Below are 19,483 nucleotides of genomic sequence, written 5' to 3'. Positions count from 1 at the left end.
TCCGCTTCAACTCTGGGACTGTTGCCATCTCTATCAGTGAACAAGCTCTGGAATGTACCTGAGAAATGATATGCATGCAGGGATTAGTTTTTTTTGTTTTCCTTTTCTCTTTTTTTCTTCTCTTTTTTTTATTGCGTATTTTTTGAAAATAAACATGCTAGGATGCAAATGATGCAGACACGACTGGTTGGCTGTGTCTCTCAGAACACAGGATCAAAGCTTCGGCTTGAACTCGGAACCACAAATTCATCTGAAACCCAAAGTCATCTGAGACCCCAAAATTCTGAACCAATAGTCACCAACAGGATCACAAGTCACCAACAAGTCACCAACTGTACCTGTAATAACGATCATCCCCTCCCCACTCACGGGTGTCGTCTAGGCCAGGGTAAGGTCGAGAGAAACGCAGCATAAATAACCTTTCGCAGAACATCATCATATACACACCCGAAGTATGTAACGATAATGTCCCACCAGGGTCTGAACTGCTCGTGATATCAATGTTCCGCTAAGTGGCGCAATACCACCCGCTTCCCATGAATCACTCTATTCCTAAGTATCCTAGATTTCACTCATGGCCTGGGTATTGGGCCTTTTACCTCATGTAACTCCCACCCCAACAGAGAGAAACAGACAACCAGCCAGGTGAACAGATGAATATGAATGCAAACATTAATGCAAACAATAAATGCAAACAATAGACAATGAATGCAAACAGTAAATAATGAATGCAATAAATAAACACAGCACAAAGCAACCAAACCCTAACCTAGAGAGCGCTAGGAGAGACTCGCTTAGGGAAGATGGACCAGCACAGGTCAACTTCTCTAAAATCCCCAGCAGAGTCGCCAGCTGTCGCATCACGCGAAAAAACCGGCGGGAAAACAAGAACAACAGAGCCGCCACCGTGCGTTATTTATCCCGAAAGAGGGAAAGGAAACGCTCAGAGTAAACCTGGAAAGAACATGGTCTCGCGACCAAAGAGAATGGGTTCGGGAGTCGGTTATGCGAAGGGAAGGTATTAGCACCCCTACGCATCCGTCGTACTCGACGGGATCCACGCACAATAGAAAGGAAAATGGTTGCTAAAAACACTGCTCACACACACACAAACCGGCTGAAAGAGACACAGGAAAACAAACAAGACTGAAACTGAACTCGGCAGGATATCGCATCCTGGGCCTACTTAGTCTATCAAGCATAGACATCAGAGTCTAAGTAGTTCGGACTGGGGAAACGACACATGCTCGCTAGGATGTCGCATCCTATGCATACGTATCTCCTTGGACGAAAGAGAATCAGAGCATTCGTAGCTCGGCTGACACGCACACAAACAAACACTGGCAAAGGCAAACATGGAGCCTGAATGCCAATCACTGGACTTACATCAGCATCTGAACCAAGACACACACAAAGAGGCAAACGTGGAGCCTGAACGCCAATCACTGGACTTACATCAGCATCCGAACCAACAAACCCACACTGGAACCCAAATGCCACTCGATGGACTTACATCAGCTTCCAAGCACACAACAAGACAAAACAAAGACACAGGCGCCCGGAGAGATCTGCTCATCTTCTGCCTACGTACCTCATCTGGTATGAGGATCAGGGCGACGTAGTTCCCCTACGCAGGGCTACAGGACTAGCCTAACCAGATAACGGAGGGAGACACAACACTGGGGAGACTACGACTCGAGCCTAGATGTTGTCATGCAAAATCACCCCTAAGTTAAGGTTTCTAGCTAACTGGCACAGGGAGCCAGCCTATCCTAGTCATGACTTGCACAGGAAGCAAGCCACACACACACTTAACTTGCACAGGAAGCAAGCCAAGCAAAACCTAACTTGCACAGGAAGCAAGTCTAAACTAACCCTAACTCGCACAGGAAGCAAGTCAAACAAACATACAAGCACATGTAGCACACACTATATACAAACAAGGGCTCACACAAGGGTTAGGTTTTAGTCGAGGGGTCATATCAACCTCAACAAACAAACCTCTGGAACTGGGTGAATGTGCTCTTAACCTTGCCATTGAGGGGCTAAGGTGAAGCAGATGAAAGGTGAGTGAAGATGAGACTTCACAGCTCTTATCCCTGGCCTGGGAGAGCTTAAGACAAGAATGTGTGGGTTCAGAAGGTGGGAACCCTTCTACACATGTGAAACTGACTCAACTGTACAATTGTACAAGATCTTGGGTTTGTATCTACAATGCATCAACACAGTGGTGTGAGCAAAGCAGATGACACACAGAATAGAAGGGGATAGGTCGCTTATCCCTTGGTTCTGCCAATTGCCTCTTCACTTAGGAGGTCTTTGACTCTGTACAAGGACAAATTAAACATACACAAACATTGCCTCTTAAGGAGGACTTCAGACAGTTGCCTGGCCAAGTAACAGGCCAGGTCTTCCAGACTACATGAAGAAAAAGGAATTATACCTCAAGCAAGTTGCTAAATAGCAAAGCAAAGCAAGTTCAAAGAACTTAAGCAACTAATGGTACCTGAAATGGTCAAACAGATCAGTACACAGTTCAACAGTCAAAGCAAAAGGAATTGGGAAACAACAGTCAACACAGAGGGACCAATGTGCAGAGCACAAGACTCAAACCATATGAGTCAAGCCACCTACAAAACAAAGGTTAGCTCATGATAAACAATCAAGCTTAATCAAAAAGAAATGGTCTCAATGGTCACTTGGTGTTCAACCTGAAAACATAAGCTCAACAGTGAGTAACTGGACCACTAGGGCAAACCTAGGGTCAAAAGAGAATGAAAAAGTCAAAACAGCAAAGGGCAAGCATTCAAAATCATGTTCAAACATTTAAGAAGCAAGCTCAATTGGGTTCATGTTCATATCATGCATCATCATCAATTCACAAGCAAAAGAAGTCAAAGCATGGCAAATGAGAGCTCATAGGAGTCAACAGCAAGACTTGCATCAAAAGTCAACTCAAACATTTCCAAAAATTACCAAATAAATCATGATCAATCCTAACACATAGCATGGTAAGCATGTCAAATTTCATCTCATTTGGACAAGTGGAAGGCAGTCAATGAAAATCAGAGAGTCAGGGCAATTTTGAACATGCTCAAAGAAGTCAACCAAGCATGCATCAACTTGAAAAATTCATAAATCAGAGATGGCATATGATAAATGAATGGGACTAAAACCATGGCAAAGATGAGGATGTTTAGTTATCTCATGTAAAATTTCATGTCCATCTAATAAAGTATGAGAATTTCACAAATGGAATGGCAACATGTATCACAATAAGTCCACATTTTGGTCAAACAGGGGAGAAAATCTCAAACAATTAGGAAATGGCCTGATTAATTCCAAGAAAAATCACAAGTCAACTAGACATATAAGAGAAGGTTCATGCAAAAATTGAGGTCAATTGGAAGTCAAGAGGCATGGATTCAAAAATCAGGAAGTTGCACATCCATGGGGTGACACAAGTTGTCACACCCTACTTCAAAAAATCACAACTCTCAAACCACATATGATAAAATCATGATCTTTACATCAAAATAAACATGGATGAGTGTAGATTAAGCACAAAAAATTTCAAATCAAATGGATAATGCATCACAATTTCACAAGAGATTTGGCAAGGTGTACAAGAAAAGGATACATGTTACAAATCCTAATGCCAAACAAAAACCAATGATCACAAAATTCTGGAAAAATTATGATAAAAAAGTAGAGATCATGATGAAGATTTAGCAAAAAGTTTCATGAAATTTGGAATTAAAATGAAGGAGATGTGATTTTTCAAAGTTTGATGATCAAATGGAATAAAAATGGAAAAGAAATAACTAATTTGAATAGGTCATGTGCCACGAATGACACTTTTGTAAATAAGGGATCACTAATCAAAACGGCCGCGTTTTGGGCCACGAAATGAAATGTTTTCATTGGCCAGGCTTAATGCAACAGTAACGATTCATGAAAGAAAACCCTAGCCCAGAAATCCGCAGGAAAATTCGCAGCCAGCTCATGAAGGCCGCAAGTGAATCCGCAGGTAATGTGCAGTTCATGAACAGCATGAAGATCTTCATGATCTTCATGCGCGAAATCTCCAGAAAATTTCAACAATCCCAGAAACACAAATTAAACACACATTCATGAAGATCCACCAACACTTAACACGAATCAATGTGCAATTTATCCAAAAACAAACAACAACATCAAGAATCGATCCAATCTTGTTATGAACACAAAACTTCCAAACCCTCGTTCTCTCTCATTTCTCAATGGTTTTTCACGATTTAAGTTTCATGGTGATCAGCATGGCATACTCTATCTAAGGCATGGCATAGTTTTAAGAATAGTGAAGATCGAAAACTCACCAAGATTGAAGGGCAGTCGTGATTTAGAGGTTCTTTGCTTGCAAATGCCCAAAACAGATGTACATGAAGCTTCTAAAAGATGGATGGAGGAAGAACTTTGGCTCAGTAGTGCTTGAAATGGCTCAACTCGAGGACTGCCATGGATGAGTTTTGGTGCAGCAGTGCTTGAAGATGATGTTACAGCTGGGAAACAGGGCTCCAAATAGCTTCCAAAGTGATGGAATGTGATGATAAAACCAAGCCAAGCTCGAGTCCTTTTGAGGTTTTTGGCAGAAAATCAAAAAATGAAGAGAATGAGTTTTTGAGAGAGATGAGTTTTCTGTTGGTAATTGGTGGCTGCTACTAGGGTTTCAGAGAGAATATGTTGAATATATATGCTGTTTACTGGTGCTAATGATGGTTCATGAAAATGTGGAGTAGAGTGGGTGAAAAGTGTACTTTTTTTCCAATTTTCAAGCAAGTTGGCATGGGTGTATGTACTGCACGAAAATGAGCTTGCAACAAGTCATAAACAATGTATCTGAACATATTTGAATGGCAAAATTGGTTGGGAATGGTTAATTTAAAACTTCACTTTTTCACCTCACTTAAAATTAATTCAAGTAGGTTCAAAAATGCCATTTTGATCCATGAGGTCTTGGTACATGAAAATTATATTTTTGGAAAGAGGAGGTCAAATGTGACTTGTTGGAAAAAACCCCACCAAATTTGGCCAAATGGTTTGAGAGATATGGCCTTTTGAAGTTCAAGAATTTTTGAAAATGAATTGATCATAACTTGCCAACCATACATGGAAATTGAGTGTTCTTGGACTTTTTGGAAATGGGAGAACAATATCTTCAACTTTCATGTTGGGAAAAAATTCATTTGAAGCTTGTATCATGATGTAAGTTTGAGGATCAAGACTTTCCATTTTTGGCAGGTTTCAATTACAGGTCCAGTTTCTATTTTTGGAAATTTCTGATCTGGCTTCAAATTCTTCCATGATGGTGTTTGACATGATATATGAGGCCTATTTGGACATGAATAAGCTCTCTCAAACCAAATCCAACCATCAAAACCATAAAATCAGACACAGTTGACCAAGTTTGACTTTTTAGGGTTTCTGACTGACTGTGCATTGACTGATGACTTCTGAACATCCAATCCTTGACCAAAACACTTCAAATGGATCCCCAAGTCATGTGAACATGTTGGACCAACCCTAAGACCTTGGCTCAATGGAAATTGTACTTGCTTGCTTGACTGACTGATCTCCTGACCAGTTTGACCTAATTCTTCTGATGACTTGCACTTGGGGCAAAGGGACAATGCAATGTTATGCAATGGACCATATTATGTTATGACCTAATATGAGAATGTATGTACAATGATAGGTGCAAATTTGAGGTGCTACAACTACAACACATTGCATTTAAGTAAATGATCTCAGACCTCTCTTTGTTACCCTACGACTACGGTATTATGGTCGTGTCCCGCGAATGTAGGGATACACTTAGCAAAGACCCTTCGGTTAAATCATCATAAAATAAATCATGGTCCCTCGGATGTTGCCTTCGAAAATACGATTTTGCCCCTCGAAGACCCTTCGGTGTAGCCTACGGTTAAATGATGATCGTCCCTTCGAATGCTAAGGTATCCTTACAACTGTTGCCTTCAATGACCGATCGATGACCCTACAATGACCCTTTTACATCCAAAGGATAAAACTACTTACTTCTCAATAGTAAGGACAGTTTTACCCTCATAAGGATAGGAAACGTTCATAACGACCTTAGGAAGGTATAACTCTCAATTACTGGATCATAACCTAAAACATTTCCCACCCTTCACACTTTGCAAATCCTAGAAAATCACCACTTGGTATACATTCATACTAGCATCATTACCAAGTTACATTTTTCTAAACCGTTTTCAAAATCAAACGAGATAAACACTTTGTATACATTCATACGAGAATCATTACAAAGTTAAACTCTCTTTTCGAAACATTTTTAAACAATTCACCAACACTTTTCAGACAAAAATATAAGTGATCCAGCAATTAAGAGCCCATGGATAACCATGGATACAAAGGGTGCTAATACCTTCCCTTTGTATAATGTACCTCCCGAACCCAAAATCTATTGAGGTCTTTCCTGTTCTTTTCCACCTTTCCTTATTGGATAAAAGAAAAGTCGGTGGCGACTCTTGCTATCCGCGACATTGCGATAAAAAGCAAAACACCCCAAGTCAGTTCACCGTATGACAGATGGGTCATTATGAGGGGGAACATTCACATTGGGTCAAACACTCACCTAAAGGTTAAAGACTTACCCAAACAAGTGAGAGAGAGACACTATATATTCATCCAAAACCTTAAGGTGATATGTGTATGGATCCTCTTACTTATAAAGTGTTCAACCTCCACTTTTTTAAGCAATGTGAGACTTAGAACTCACACTTGTTCTCAACAATCTCCCCCTCAAGTGTGAGTCCATTTACTATGCTCCCCCTCAAGCGGAAACTCTTTCATCTACATGATTGTACCGTTGTTGAGAGACACTCTTATCTCGTCATGGACACTTCAACGGAACACGCCACCTGACCACCATGTCAGAAAGACTTTATACCATTGGTGGGATCATCATGAGGGGAAGCATTCACATTTGGTCAATGACTCACCTAAAGATCAAAATCTCATCCAAACAAGTGAGAGAGAGACCACATATTCACAAAAAACCTAAGGTGATAGATGTATAAATCTTCTTACTTATAAAATGTTCAACCTCCATTTTTTAAACAATGTGAGACTTAGAACTCTCACTTGTTTTTCTATACAACTTACATTTGTTCTCAACAAATAGAATAGAAAAGAATTATCAGTATTATATTACCAATCTAATATCATTTATAATTAATAATTTTTTTTTCAAAGTGTAATATAATGTAGAACGGTTCGGGGTAATTTTTTTTTTTCAAATATATGTTGAGCCAAGAGTGAGCAGAGCTTAAAATAAAATTGAGATTTTTTTTCTCCTTTAAATGTAATGCTTTAAGTTGAATATTACGTTCAAAATCTGAGATTGAGATATGAAACAAATTAAATTCACTAATATATAATATTCCCTTACATATGATTTAATGCAAGGGTGAATCACAAAATTGAATCACTTCGCAATTTTGTTCATATATATAATATGTTTATTGTACATATATTATAATTTTGGTTGTTCCATTTTTACAATTAAATTGATTTTCCATCCAACCAACGGCTGTAAAAATCCAGTGCCTCCCTTGGCTTATATTCCGGTACGGTGTGCCCAGCTCCCTGCACCATCACCAAACCCATACATATCAATATAAATATCATTAATAATAAAAAGAATTAAAGTTTTAATTGCATCTAAAAAAAACTAATTGGTTAACATAATGTGATAAAAATTATTTTATGACTCACCTTTACTGTGAGAAAGGTAAGGTTATTCTCATAAGCTTGTAAGAATCTGCATCAAATGATTTTATTATTCAATTATTTTCTTGTGCCTCCAAAATTGTAAAACTTTATGAAGAAAATTATTGAAAAATATTGAGAGAGAAATGAATTAATGTACCCAGCAATTTGGTCATTAGAGCTCCATGACCTCCATTCATCCACAGTTTTGTACCCCAAAGAACTTGTCCAAGCTTCACTTCCAGTAAATGGTACACACATATCATGGTCACCACTGTCATTAATTATTAATGCATCATATATTAATTTTCAAGATCAAAATAATGCATGATATATTATTCTGAGTAATTCATTTTTTTTATATACCTGTAAATAAGTGCTCTATAACCCAATTTTGTTAGATTCTTGTGGTAAGGAATCATGCCTCCAGCATCATGATCGAAACTTATCCTATCAGTACATAATTCCCACGTACCACTTGCCTGTGTTTAATAATGTAAATAAACTAGTTAATCCTCAATTAATAAATTAATTAATTAGTTTTTACGTCTAATTAGAATACTAACATTATCATAGGTGATTACGTACCACATCAACATGAATGGCTTTTCTGACCGAAATGTCGTTTAGCCACGATGTTGCTACTTCATCGCTCTATAATAAATCAAAAGAAATATATATATATCAGATATATTGATTATTCAATAAAATTATAATGTAATTTCTTTTTTTTAAATCGGATCAGAGTGATGAAGAAACTTACGACACAAGGAACGTGTCTGGTGTTGGCTAATAATTGAGGCCATAAGGTAACAGGACCATCTCTAACCGGTGCTCTGAAAGGCCAAGCTCTACCAAACATCCTCTTTCTTACTGGGAGAGGTCTCTCTGTTAACCCTAATTTTTGGAAACTCAACGGCAAATTAGAACTTAAGTTTGTTGCAACTTCTGGATCATGGTGGCATGGCTCTAATATATTGTACACATTAAGCCCTTGAATAGCCTGATAAATATATATACCATATAACATTCATCAATATTATTTCTAATTATAATAATAAGCAAAACAAAAACAAAAAATAACTTTTGCATTGTGCCATGCATGAATATCTCACCTTACTAACTTTTTCCATGCTCTTAGCACATTGATCACTCTCAGAATCAGAATTGTAGTAGTTTTCTTTGCAAGAAGCATGCACATTCTGCAAATTATAAATTTTTAAGTTATAAAGATAGTACTGTCAAAGAAGGTAGGGGTGTATTTAGCAAGTAATTTATTTGTTGAACACACCTCATAGATAGTGTCTGATATGAGGCCCATCCCATGCACAAATGGGATAAAAGCATTGTTGTCAAATTTTGGGTCCGTGACACCGTTTCCTACCAAGTAACCCTACACATCGAAGAAAGAATAGTCAAACATAATTAAGGAAAAATTTATTTTTTAGAGGTAAATTCCAAAATAATTTAAGGCACTACTGTATTTGCAATAGTCTTTTATTTTTTGGACTGGACTATTTGCTACAGTTGGTTTTCATATTATACACCTCGGTGTCACTATAAGCAAAAAATTCAATTTTTAAATTAATTATATAACAGATGTATCTAATTTAATATATAGATCAGATACATTTGTTATTCAATAAATTTATAAAAAAAATCATGTCATACCTTCAAATTGATCACGGGCTTTGTTCGATGCTGGATTTCTGGCAAGACATACACCAAAAAATTATGCTACAATTAATTTCACACTATAAACAAAATAAACACTAGTCTTATCTTATCCCAAATAATATGTTACCTTTAGCAATTTCAAAAGCTAAAGTGGGTACATAAATTCCAGCATAAGACTCTCCAGAAATATAAAATGGATTGGCCTGGAATTCTGGAAATTGCTCAAACCACTGCCAAGAAAAAGGGGAAAAAAATACATTATGTATATTATTCTTTTATGTTAGACATGATTTTGACAAGAAACTAGTAATAATGAAATTAATTAAAGTGTTAAATCTAATTTTAAAATGGTAATGATTGGTTCTGTTGTTGGAAGTACCTTTAAGAGGAAAGCATGAGTATCCGAAGCTGTTTGTAGGTCCCCAGTTGAATACTTGCTTATGTTTTTTGAGTAAGAGAACCCAACACCAGTTGGTGAATCCAAATATATAACGTTGGAAACCTGAAATTTATTATAACAAAAATTAATATATTTAACAAAATTAATATTATTATTGTAAAAAAAAAAACTAAATTTATATTGAAAATGTTTAGGTAGCTTTGGCATTGATTTCAATTTAATTAATGAATCCAATATTGAAAGAGTGAGTAACTTATTTGGTCAAAAGGAACAGCTTTTTTCAATGTATAATAGTTAGATGCAAATAAAGCATTATTTATTTTAGGGGTGTCACGTGTTGTTAACCTTAGACCAGCTGTAAGGATTGTTATGCAAAGTGGGTAGGTTCTCTTTTGATTCTGCTGCCTTGAAATTGAATGGTCCTGCATACATTCATATTTCACAATCACATCAATTAAGGATCAACATTAAATTTTATTTTTTCTATGTATGCATTGTAAAATTGATGTCAAAACCGACATTTTTTCAATGTTTTACAACCTAAAATGACATCAAATTGGCATGATACACGTAACTTTTTTTTTCTTTTTAAAACACAAAATCCGGCCCATCAGCTATTGCATAACCCATTTAAAATTAGAATTTTACAACAACATTTTTTCAATGTTTTACAACCTAAGACGACATCAACTTGGCCTGATACATGTAACTTTTTTTTCTTTTTCTTTTTAAATTTTAAAATCCGACCCTAAAATTGATTAATCAGTTGTTGCGTGACCCTTTTAAAATTAAAATTAGAATTTTGTTCCGTATGTACAGACCCTACAACACAAAAATTATTAATATTTAGTCGGATTTTGAATCTAAAATTTTGAGAGAAACACTTATCGAGATATCAAGTGAGAGCTTTGATCCCATCAATAATCATGATCAAGAAAAGTCAAGATCAAACATGAAAATAGGAGATGTTAAAAGTAAGATGTTTGAAATTCAAATATTGCATAGGACTATGAATCCAACAAGGATAGTAATTAGGTCAATTAGTGACAACTATTATATGTGCCCCGCCCATACAGGGGGCAGTTGAAGAATTAATAAATTTTAATGACAGTGACATATACATATACGTATACGTACATACATAAATATTAAAAGTATAACATACCATGTTCATAAACAAATCCATCAAAGCTTGAACAACCAGGTCCACCATTCAACCATAGAACAACAGGATCTTTTCTGGGATTTCTTTCTGAACTAACAAAGTAGTAGAACAGGTTCTTTCCAGTCTCAGCATTTCCATCAATACTTACATATCTGAAATCAAAATTCCAATCAAATTCAAAATTGAATCATGAAATAAAAAATATATACTAGTAATGTGTTACATACATACCCTGAGTAATGGTGGGAGAGGAATTTGCCAGAAAAACCAGGGAGATGTGTGATGAGAGATCTTCGAGGAGCAGCTTTAACAGAGAGAAGCATCAAAAGAATGCAGAGTGGTACTAGAAATTTCTTGTCCATTTCTGACTCTGCAAATCTCAAAATGTGCTGTGAAGATGTAGAAATACAATTAATGAAATGAAGTGAGGAACCACATACAGAGTATTTATATAGATACACACATGATATTTTTTGATATACTTGTATGTATTGTATGTATGTACTCACGGTTATAAAATTGCATCATAACGTCACTTTTACTTTATAGATTTGTTACTAAAATATCTTCATAAATACTCAAACTGTGCATACAACTATACAAAAATGTTGAGTGTGCGTTTGTTTCACTTCATTATTTTTTTTGGTATTAAAATAAATATTTTATTTTAAAATTTTACAAAAAAATTTAAAAATTATATAACTGAAAAAGTTGGTGTTTTTACAAAGTGTTACTTTATTCAAATTAGACAAAATTATTAATTTGAAGTGATGCAAATAATATTAATAATAATAAGAAGAAAAACAATTTTTTTAGAGGATGTGCTAAATTAAATCTAGATTTTATTTTATTTTGTAAATTGTGAATAAATTTTTTCAAAAGTTTAAATTTTGTTTTTGTTTTTTGCAATACAAACATTTTTCTTAGTCTATTTTCTTTAAGACGCAAGTTAGAATGACTTTTAAAAAATATATAGGATATTGATATTCGTCTTGGGACAGAGCAAGTATTTAATGGAGAAGGTATAATGCCAAACATTTAGTCTAAATTCCTAAATATAGCAGAAAAAAAATGACTGAAAAAAATATAATAAAAGTTGCTTGACAAAAAGAATTTAGTAGTAAATATTAAATTGTGTATTGTCAAATTTATTTATTACAATTAATTTTATATTCTAAAAAAATCACTATAATAACAATGACATTGATCCTTTTACAACTCTTTGATATTTAAAATGTACAAATTTTTTTAGTTGCGTTAAATCAACTCTCTCTCTCTATATACATATATGAGAAGGGATTATTTATTATACACTGTGAACGTATAAAGATTTACACTGTCGATTAATCACCATCACCCGTTTGCATATTTTATAGGTTTTTAAAATAAAACTGACGGTGTAAAATTACTATCAGTGTATTTTAATTAAATTCATACAGAAACTCTATCAATTATAATCCTTTCATAAACTATATATAAGTATATGTAGGTATAAGATATAGAAATTTAATTTTAATAATTAGTAAATTTAATTATAATTACTACGCAAATGATTTAATGTGATATACTATTCTATTTTGATTCAATGTAATGTTTTATTCTATCATATATTTTTATTAGAATATTATTATTATTATTAAAAACTAAGTTAAAACCCCAACAAAAGAAAATAAAATAGTAATATACAGAATTATTCTCATATAATATAAATATACATATATAAAAATGAAATATAATTATAATATAAAAATTACATAAATTATGTTAAAAAAAATATTAACTAAACGATTTACAACCATCTTCGAATGTTTTGAATTGAGCTAAAATCATATATAATTTAAATACATTGGTTAATTTTAATTTTATATTAAAAAAATTACGACACTAAAAATTAAAATTTGAAACAAATTATACAAATATGAACATTAATTTAACTTTTCAACAAAGATTTTTTTTTCACTATAATATTTCTAGTTTGGACATCTTGTTCTGAATTCCAACTCTTTCATCCTATTAAACAACTTGGAAATCATTTTAAATTCTACTCTTTTTCTCTATAATATTTCACATTTATTTTTGAACTTTTTTTCCCTATCCAAACAAAACATAAAAGCTGACCAAGAAGATAAGTTGGTCTAACCAAAATCAAACTTATTGAATTAGTGGCCTGAATAATCTGGTAGATGGTGAAAACCATATGATAAATAAACTATAAACGTCCTCACTTTACAGTTTGAGATTTGGATTTTTCTGAATACCAGTAGTAAATGTGATATTGAATATAATTAATTAAGAGCACTTAACTCAAAAATCAAACAAAGACAATGTATTTGGTTGGCTATTGTTTTACTAATTGACTACATAATGGCCAATCACATTTAGTTGATTGTACACTCAGACCACGGTTGTTCTAGTAGGGGACCATCAATTTGTTTCTTTAGTGGAATAATGGAATACAAAGTTTAATATGGACTAATAATAAATTGATTAAGTTTTAGTGATTAATAAGTTTTATTTAAAAACAAAATGTTAGGTTAAATTTGAGTTTGAAGTCATAAATGAAAAAAAATTAATTAACGTTTAAAATATTAAAAACTAATTTAAAAAAATAAAGATAATTATTTTACAAAATTTTGTGATTTGAATATCATATATTTTTCACGATTAATTCCTCGGTCCTTTTATAAAAATATATATTTTTTATATTTATTAATAATTAATATATTTGATCTATATACCAATAAACATACTAATTATTTAAAAAAAGAATTAAAAATAAAATATCTATTATGAAAAATTAAAGACAGTAAAAATATATACTATCAAATATATAAAATGATATAATATTATTATATTTTTTAATATATATATATATATATATATATATATATATATATATATATATATATATATATATATATATATATATATATATATATATATATATATGCATCAAAATAGCTCTAAATGTGTTGGCCATTGAAAAAATACTTCACAACCATAACTAAAACTTTAATTCTCCATGTTATGAGAATTGAGATTCTGAGAATTAAAGTTTTAGTTATGGTTGTGAAGTATTTTTTCAATGGCCAACACATTTAGAGCTATTTTGATATATATATATATATATATATATATATATATATATATATATATATATATATATATATATATATATATATATATATATATATATATATATATATATATATATATATATATATATAACTTTCTCATCAACCTAACATGTTTGTGTTTTAGTGGTTTTGTCTCCTTTCGTCACCCTCCACCCATATGTTGAAGTTTCTATCCAATAACATCGAGTACTTTCCCCTGTCCTATTTTCCAAATTTGACTATTATATTATGACCATGTTTGTTCTAGATTCTCTAAAAAAAACAATTTTGATATATAGTATGCTTGAGAAAACCTTTGAAGCTAAACCCTATACACTATGCATGTTAAAATATTTTTTATTAATAGGATTGAAAAGTATAGACACAAAAACTTATATTTATATTTTTTTATCTGTTAAATACAATTTATTTTATTTTTAACGAAAAAAATGTTTAAAAAAAAACATTTTTGAGAACAGCTTACGGTTAAATTTAATTTAAAAGAAAAAAAAAATTATAAAAAATTTAAAACAAACAACATTAGTAGTTTTCTTCTAAGTGACTAACCACTTGATGCATCCCCGAATGTGATTAAAATCGAATTTAAAATAATAATTAAAATTAAAATTAGACCGTAGAATAGATAATTATAATTGCGGAGACAGTAAAACATTTTATATTGAAAGTAAATAACAATTAATGATCATAAAGATGATTAAGAAGAAGAAAATTGATAAGCGTGCTTACAACAAGCGCACGCTTCAGTTGCTTTTTCTCTTCTTCTTTTTTTTGGACTCACACGCTTCAGTTGCAAGCACAAAAAACCTTATCCCCATATATACCCTTACCTTCTCCCATATCCAAATTAGTTATACATACTTAAGCAGCAACATTAATTAATTAATTAATTAATTAATATAATTAGTTCCAACTAGTCTGGAGATTAGTAGTTTGAGACGCGTGATTAGTTAGAAAACACTTAATTCTAACAATTTACCAAACCAAGGAATTACAGAATAGATAGATACCTTAGCGGTGCTTGTGGCGGAGAATGATGCGGCGGAGGTTGAGCGATGCGACGTTGCAGACGGCGGCGGGATTCGAAAATTGAAAATGAAATGGCTGAGTCGGAGAGAAAAAAACGGTTTTATAATTTCGTCTGTAGTTTAGAAGCCTATATAGAAGAAATGAAATGGAATAACAATGACAATAACAGAAAGAAAAAAAAAAGACTTCACGGATTTGGGTAAGAAAAAATAGAAAAAAGAAATAACGACGGATATACCAAAGCCATAGGTGATAGCAACAAAACTAGGGTGAATTACCGTAATAGTGTAAAGTGAACAAAAATTTACCTAAATAGTGCAAAAATGCTGATTTACGTGGCTGGGGAAGTTGCGGATTCAATTGTGACTTGTCACTAAAATACAATCGCATTATAGCATATACAAACAAATCATTTCTCATTTTTTAGTTTTGTAGGAGAATAAATTCCCAGCAATCTAATTACGACCTCATACTATTTTTGCTGTTTATCTCTAATTAGAAGTCGGCCATATTCATACTAAATGCAACTTGCATATTTTGAAAAATTATTAAGTAAAAAGTTACTCTAGGAATTGTAAATGCCATTGGGGACTTGAATTATTCTAACTTTTGTTTGTGTTATACAAATAGTTGATGGACCCAATGTGTCCACACTCGAAATGGGCTTGTACTGGTCTTGAGAAGCCCCTGTCTAGAACCTTTCAATTGTGACTTGTTTTTTTTTTTTACTAAAGTACAATTTAATGGACAATGAATTCTCATTTTTTAGTTTTGTTTGAGAATAAGTTCACAACATTCTAATTTTGACCCGATACTATTTTTTTTCCATTTATCTTTAATTAGAAGTTGGCCACTTTCATACTAAATGCAACTTGCATTTTCTTTAAATGATTAAAGGAATAAGTTTGTTGGAATAATATCTATTTAGAAAGCAATATTTATATTTATATTTACATTTCAATCCTATTTATTAGTTATTATTGTTTCAAATCACCACCACCGGACCCAAGGCAATAAAGTTCAATCATGATGAAGCACATTTTAATTTTAAGAATATATATGTTAAGGTATTGATGGTTCAGAGTGCTCATCTCATCACCATCAAATATAATTGGGTATATCCTCAGGAGAGGCCTTAGATCATACGGAGATAGTTTTAACCGCAGACATTATAAAAAGTCATGCACGCGCCATTACATATACTCTTTGAGTCACACGTTCAAACTGTTTTCACACTCATTCATTGACTTTGTCGTTGGAGTGTTAATCTTGCATATTCACTCTCGTTCTATCTTACCGGAAGCTCACTTCACTACATCAGAACCCATGTTCATCGGATCTCTAGATATTTTTGGTTATAGTACGGAATAGTGGTGCCGTTTGTGGGAATCGAATTTTGATTCTTGCGTATTTCCATCATCAACTTCTACAATCCCAAAGTCATGGATTGTTATTGTGTTCTCACTTTAAATAAGGTGATGTTGTTTAATCCACATGCTAAAGTTACCACATATTTGTCGACTCAAAGATCATTCTCTTACTTTGACGTCTATATGGTTTATGGTGTATCATATAGTAAGGAAAAGGAGAGCAAAAAAATACATTGTGTTACTCTTCAAGAACGCTAGTGGTATCTATTAAGCGGGAAGAAGACATACATATTTTAGGATTTCGAGATCGCGAGAAAGTGGATAGAGTTCCCAGTGTGACGCTTTCACTAGTTATAACTACTACCATATTGAATTACTCGGTGTCAGGAATCCTTGTTGAAGACCGGAGTTCTTGCGACATTATGTACCACAACATCTTTAGGAGGTTAGGACTACCCGTGTGGGATCTTACGCCATATGAAGGTGGAAGTCTCATGGCCTTCAATGAATCTTCTACTCACCCATATGGGGTCGTAGAAATACTAATTTATGTCTGAAAACTAAGGAACGAAAGAACCGTGGATACATGTTTTTTTTTTGGTAATCCCATGTGAAGGTGTGTACAATATCCTCCCATCGAGACCATTCATTATGGCACTAGATGTAGTGACATCTACAATCCATCTAAAGGTAAAGTGTCATAATAATTTGGGCAAACTAATTGTCATTTCAATTAATTTACGTGGAGCTCGCTTGATACATGATGCCATACTTAAGAACCCCTCAGCAACTTTTGTCGCCTCTGAAAAGAAAAGGATGAAGACTCTAGAAACCATAGTGATGACGATTAACCTCAATGTGCGAGAAGATGAAACCCTACAAGATTATGAGTTTGGCTCTTTGTCGGGGGTCAATTCACAAATTTTGAGGACGGTTCCAAACGAAAACTTTGAAGTTAGATAACTCGACAATAATCAAAAGAGGTTGGTTCTTATATGAGAGGATTTATTGTTTGTGGTCAAGAAAAGGCTCATTAAATGCCTTAAAGCTAATATCGGCCTCTTCGTAGTTTCTCCCAACGAGATGCCTAACATTGACCCTTATGTGGCTTGTCACCAATTAAACATTGACCTTTCCGCTTATTATATCGTGTAACGAGGAAGATCACAATCCCCCAAAAGAAATAAGCAAATATGAGTTCGGTGTGAGGTCTACTGACGCCGAATTTATTTATGAAGTAAGATGTACTAAATGGTTGTCCAATATTGTATTGTTCAAAAAATCGTCGAGAAAGTGCAAAAGTGTGTGTTAAATACACCGAACTCAACCGTGTTTGTCCAAAAGATTCATACCCTCCCCCGAACATTGACAAACTAGTAGACAATTTGACTGACTACAAACTATTGTCATTCATGGACGTGTATTCAAGTTATAACCATATACCAATGTTCAAAGTAGATAAGAACGAGACAACTTTCATGATCTAACGAGTAAGCTATCAGTATAATGCAATGCCCTTTGGTTTGAAGAACGCGGGAGCAACATACTTGAGGATGATAAATAAAATCTTTAAAGAATAGATACATACAAAAAACTTAGAATTTTACATGGATTATATGATCCCCAAGTCCATCGAAGAAATATTATACGATGAACACATAAAGAGCATTTTCCGACCAATTCGACAATATCATATGACACTCAAGTGCAAAAATATAGCTTCGAAGTAAGAGCCGGAAAAATCCTAGACTTCTACTTGATATATATATATATATATATATATATATATATATATATATATATATATATATATATATATATATATATATATATATATATATATATATATATATATATATATATATATATATATATATATATATATATATATATATATATATATATATATATATAATATATAATATATATATATATATACACCTTCGGAGTAAGAGCCGAAAAAAGCCTAGAGAGAGAGAGAGAGAGAGAGAGAGAGAGAGAGAGAGAGAGAGAGAGAGAGAGAGAGAGAGAGAGAGAGAGAGAGAGAGAGAGAGAGAGAGAGAGAGAGAGAGAGAGAGAGAGAGAGAGAGAGAGAGAAGCTTACCTAGATAAATGCAAATTGGTTATTAAGATGAGAGTGTCAACGACAAAGAAAGAGGTAGCAAAATTAAACGAGATGCTCACGACCTTAAAAATATGTATATCAAGGTCAACTCAACGTGTATTATTATTTTACAAGTTACTGGATAAATAAGCACACTTTTAGTGGACTCTCGAGTGCGAGCAGGCATTTGTATCTCAAAACACAACCTTAAGAACCCCTCTGAGGTTATCCAGACTAGGAATGAAAAAAAAACCATACATATGGGTATTCACGGGTAAAATATGTCACATATACGGGTTTGATGACTTATTAGATATCTACAGATAAAATTAACGGGTATTTAACTACTCGTTGGTTCACGGGTACATATATGGATTTGATGGTACCCATACATGTGGGGATCCATATCCGTTAATAATTTTCAAAATCACTTAAATATTATTTTGTTGAATCTAAAACTATTATTATTCTTATTATTCTTATTATTATTATTATTATTATCATTATTATTGAAATTGTGTTCTACTAGCGACAAGATGTGAGACACAATGTTGAAATAATGTGTATGACAATAAGTAAGTGTAATAGGAAGGACAAATATAAAAACTAAAAGAACATCTTGATTATTGAAGATTAAGAACTCAAAACGGTCAAGTACATGGTTCAAAATAAAATCTCTTCCAATACAGAAATGCGCTACAAATCATCTTTAATAAAATGACGGGGTCTTCTCATTAAATGCAAATCTAGATATTGTAATTAATGCAAATCCAATTGATCTCTTTTTGCAAGATTTATTTGACTAGGCTATTT

The 19,483-nt window shown here is 33.2% G+C and overlaps 1 protein-coding gene across 3 annotated transcripts; it reads right to left on the bottom strand.

Annotated features, from left to right (window-relative positions):
• Window positions 1-7,423: 7,423 nt before the first annotated feature.
• Window positions 7,424-15,523, bottom strand: LOC127126966 (serine carboxypeptidase-like 20). Of its 3 annotated transcripts, XM_051056039.1 has the most exons (16): window positions 15,505-15,523; window positions 15,178-15,323; window positions 11,265-11,422; window positions 11,034-11,185; window positions 10,214-10,290; window positions 9,848-9,970; window positions 9,596-9,698; window positions 9,463-9,500; window positions 9,083-9,184; window positions 8,907-8,993; window positions 8,555-8,794; window positions 8,380-8,445; window positions 8,158-8,273; window positions 7,952-8,065; window positions 7,798-7,843; window positions 7,424-7,668 (listed from the first exon to the last, which is right to left on the bottom strand). In XM_051056039.1, the coding sequence occupies exons 3-16, from the start codon at window positions 11,393-11,395 to the stop codon at window positions 7,585-7,587; spliced, it is 1,479 nt and encodes a 492-aa protein (XP_050911996.1). In that variant the 5' UTR covers window positions 11,396-11,422; window positions 15,178-15,323; window positions 15,505-15,523; the 3' UTR covers window positions 7,424-7,584. The 3 variants fall into 3 exon arrangements, with proteins under 3 accessions (XP_050911996.1, XP_050911995.1, XP_050911994.1); XM_051056038.1 differs by lacking the exon at window positions 15,505-15,523 and having other exon boundaries at window positions 11,265-11,403; window positions 15,178-15,412; XM_051056037.1 differs by lacking the exon at window positions 15,505-15,523 and having other exon boundaries at window positions 15,178-15,411.
• Between the last annotated feature and the right edge of the window lie 3,960 nt (window positions 15,524-19,483).

The sequence above is a fragment of the Lathyrus oleraceus genome, chromosome 3, assembly GCF_024323335.1.
Source record: "Lathyrus oleraceus cultivar Zhongwan6 chromosome 3, CAAS_Psat_ZW6_1.0, whole genome shotgun sequence".
Taxonomy (NCBI): Eukaryota; Viridiplantae; Streptophyta; class Magnoliopsida; order Fabales; family Fabaceae; genus Lathyrus; species Lathyrus oleraceus.
The sequence above is the reverse complement of the archived record's forward strand: the minus strand, read 5'-3'. Positions and strand labels throughout refer to the sequence as shown.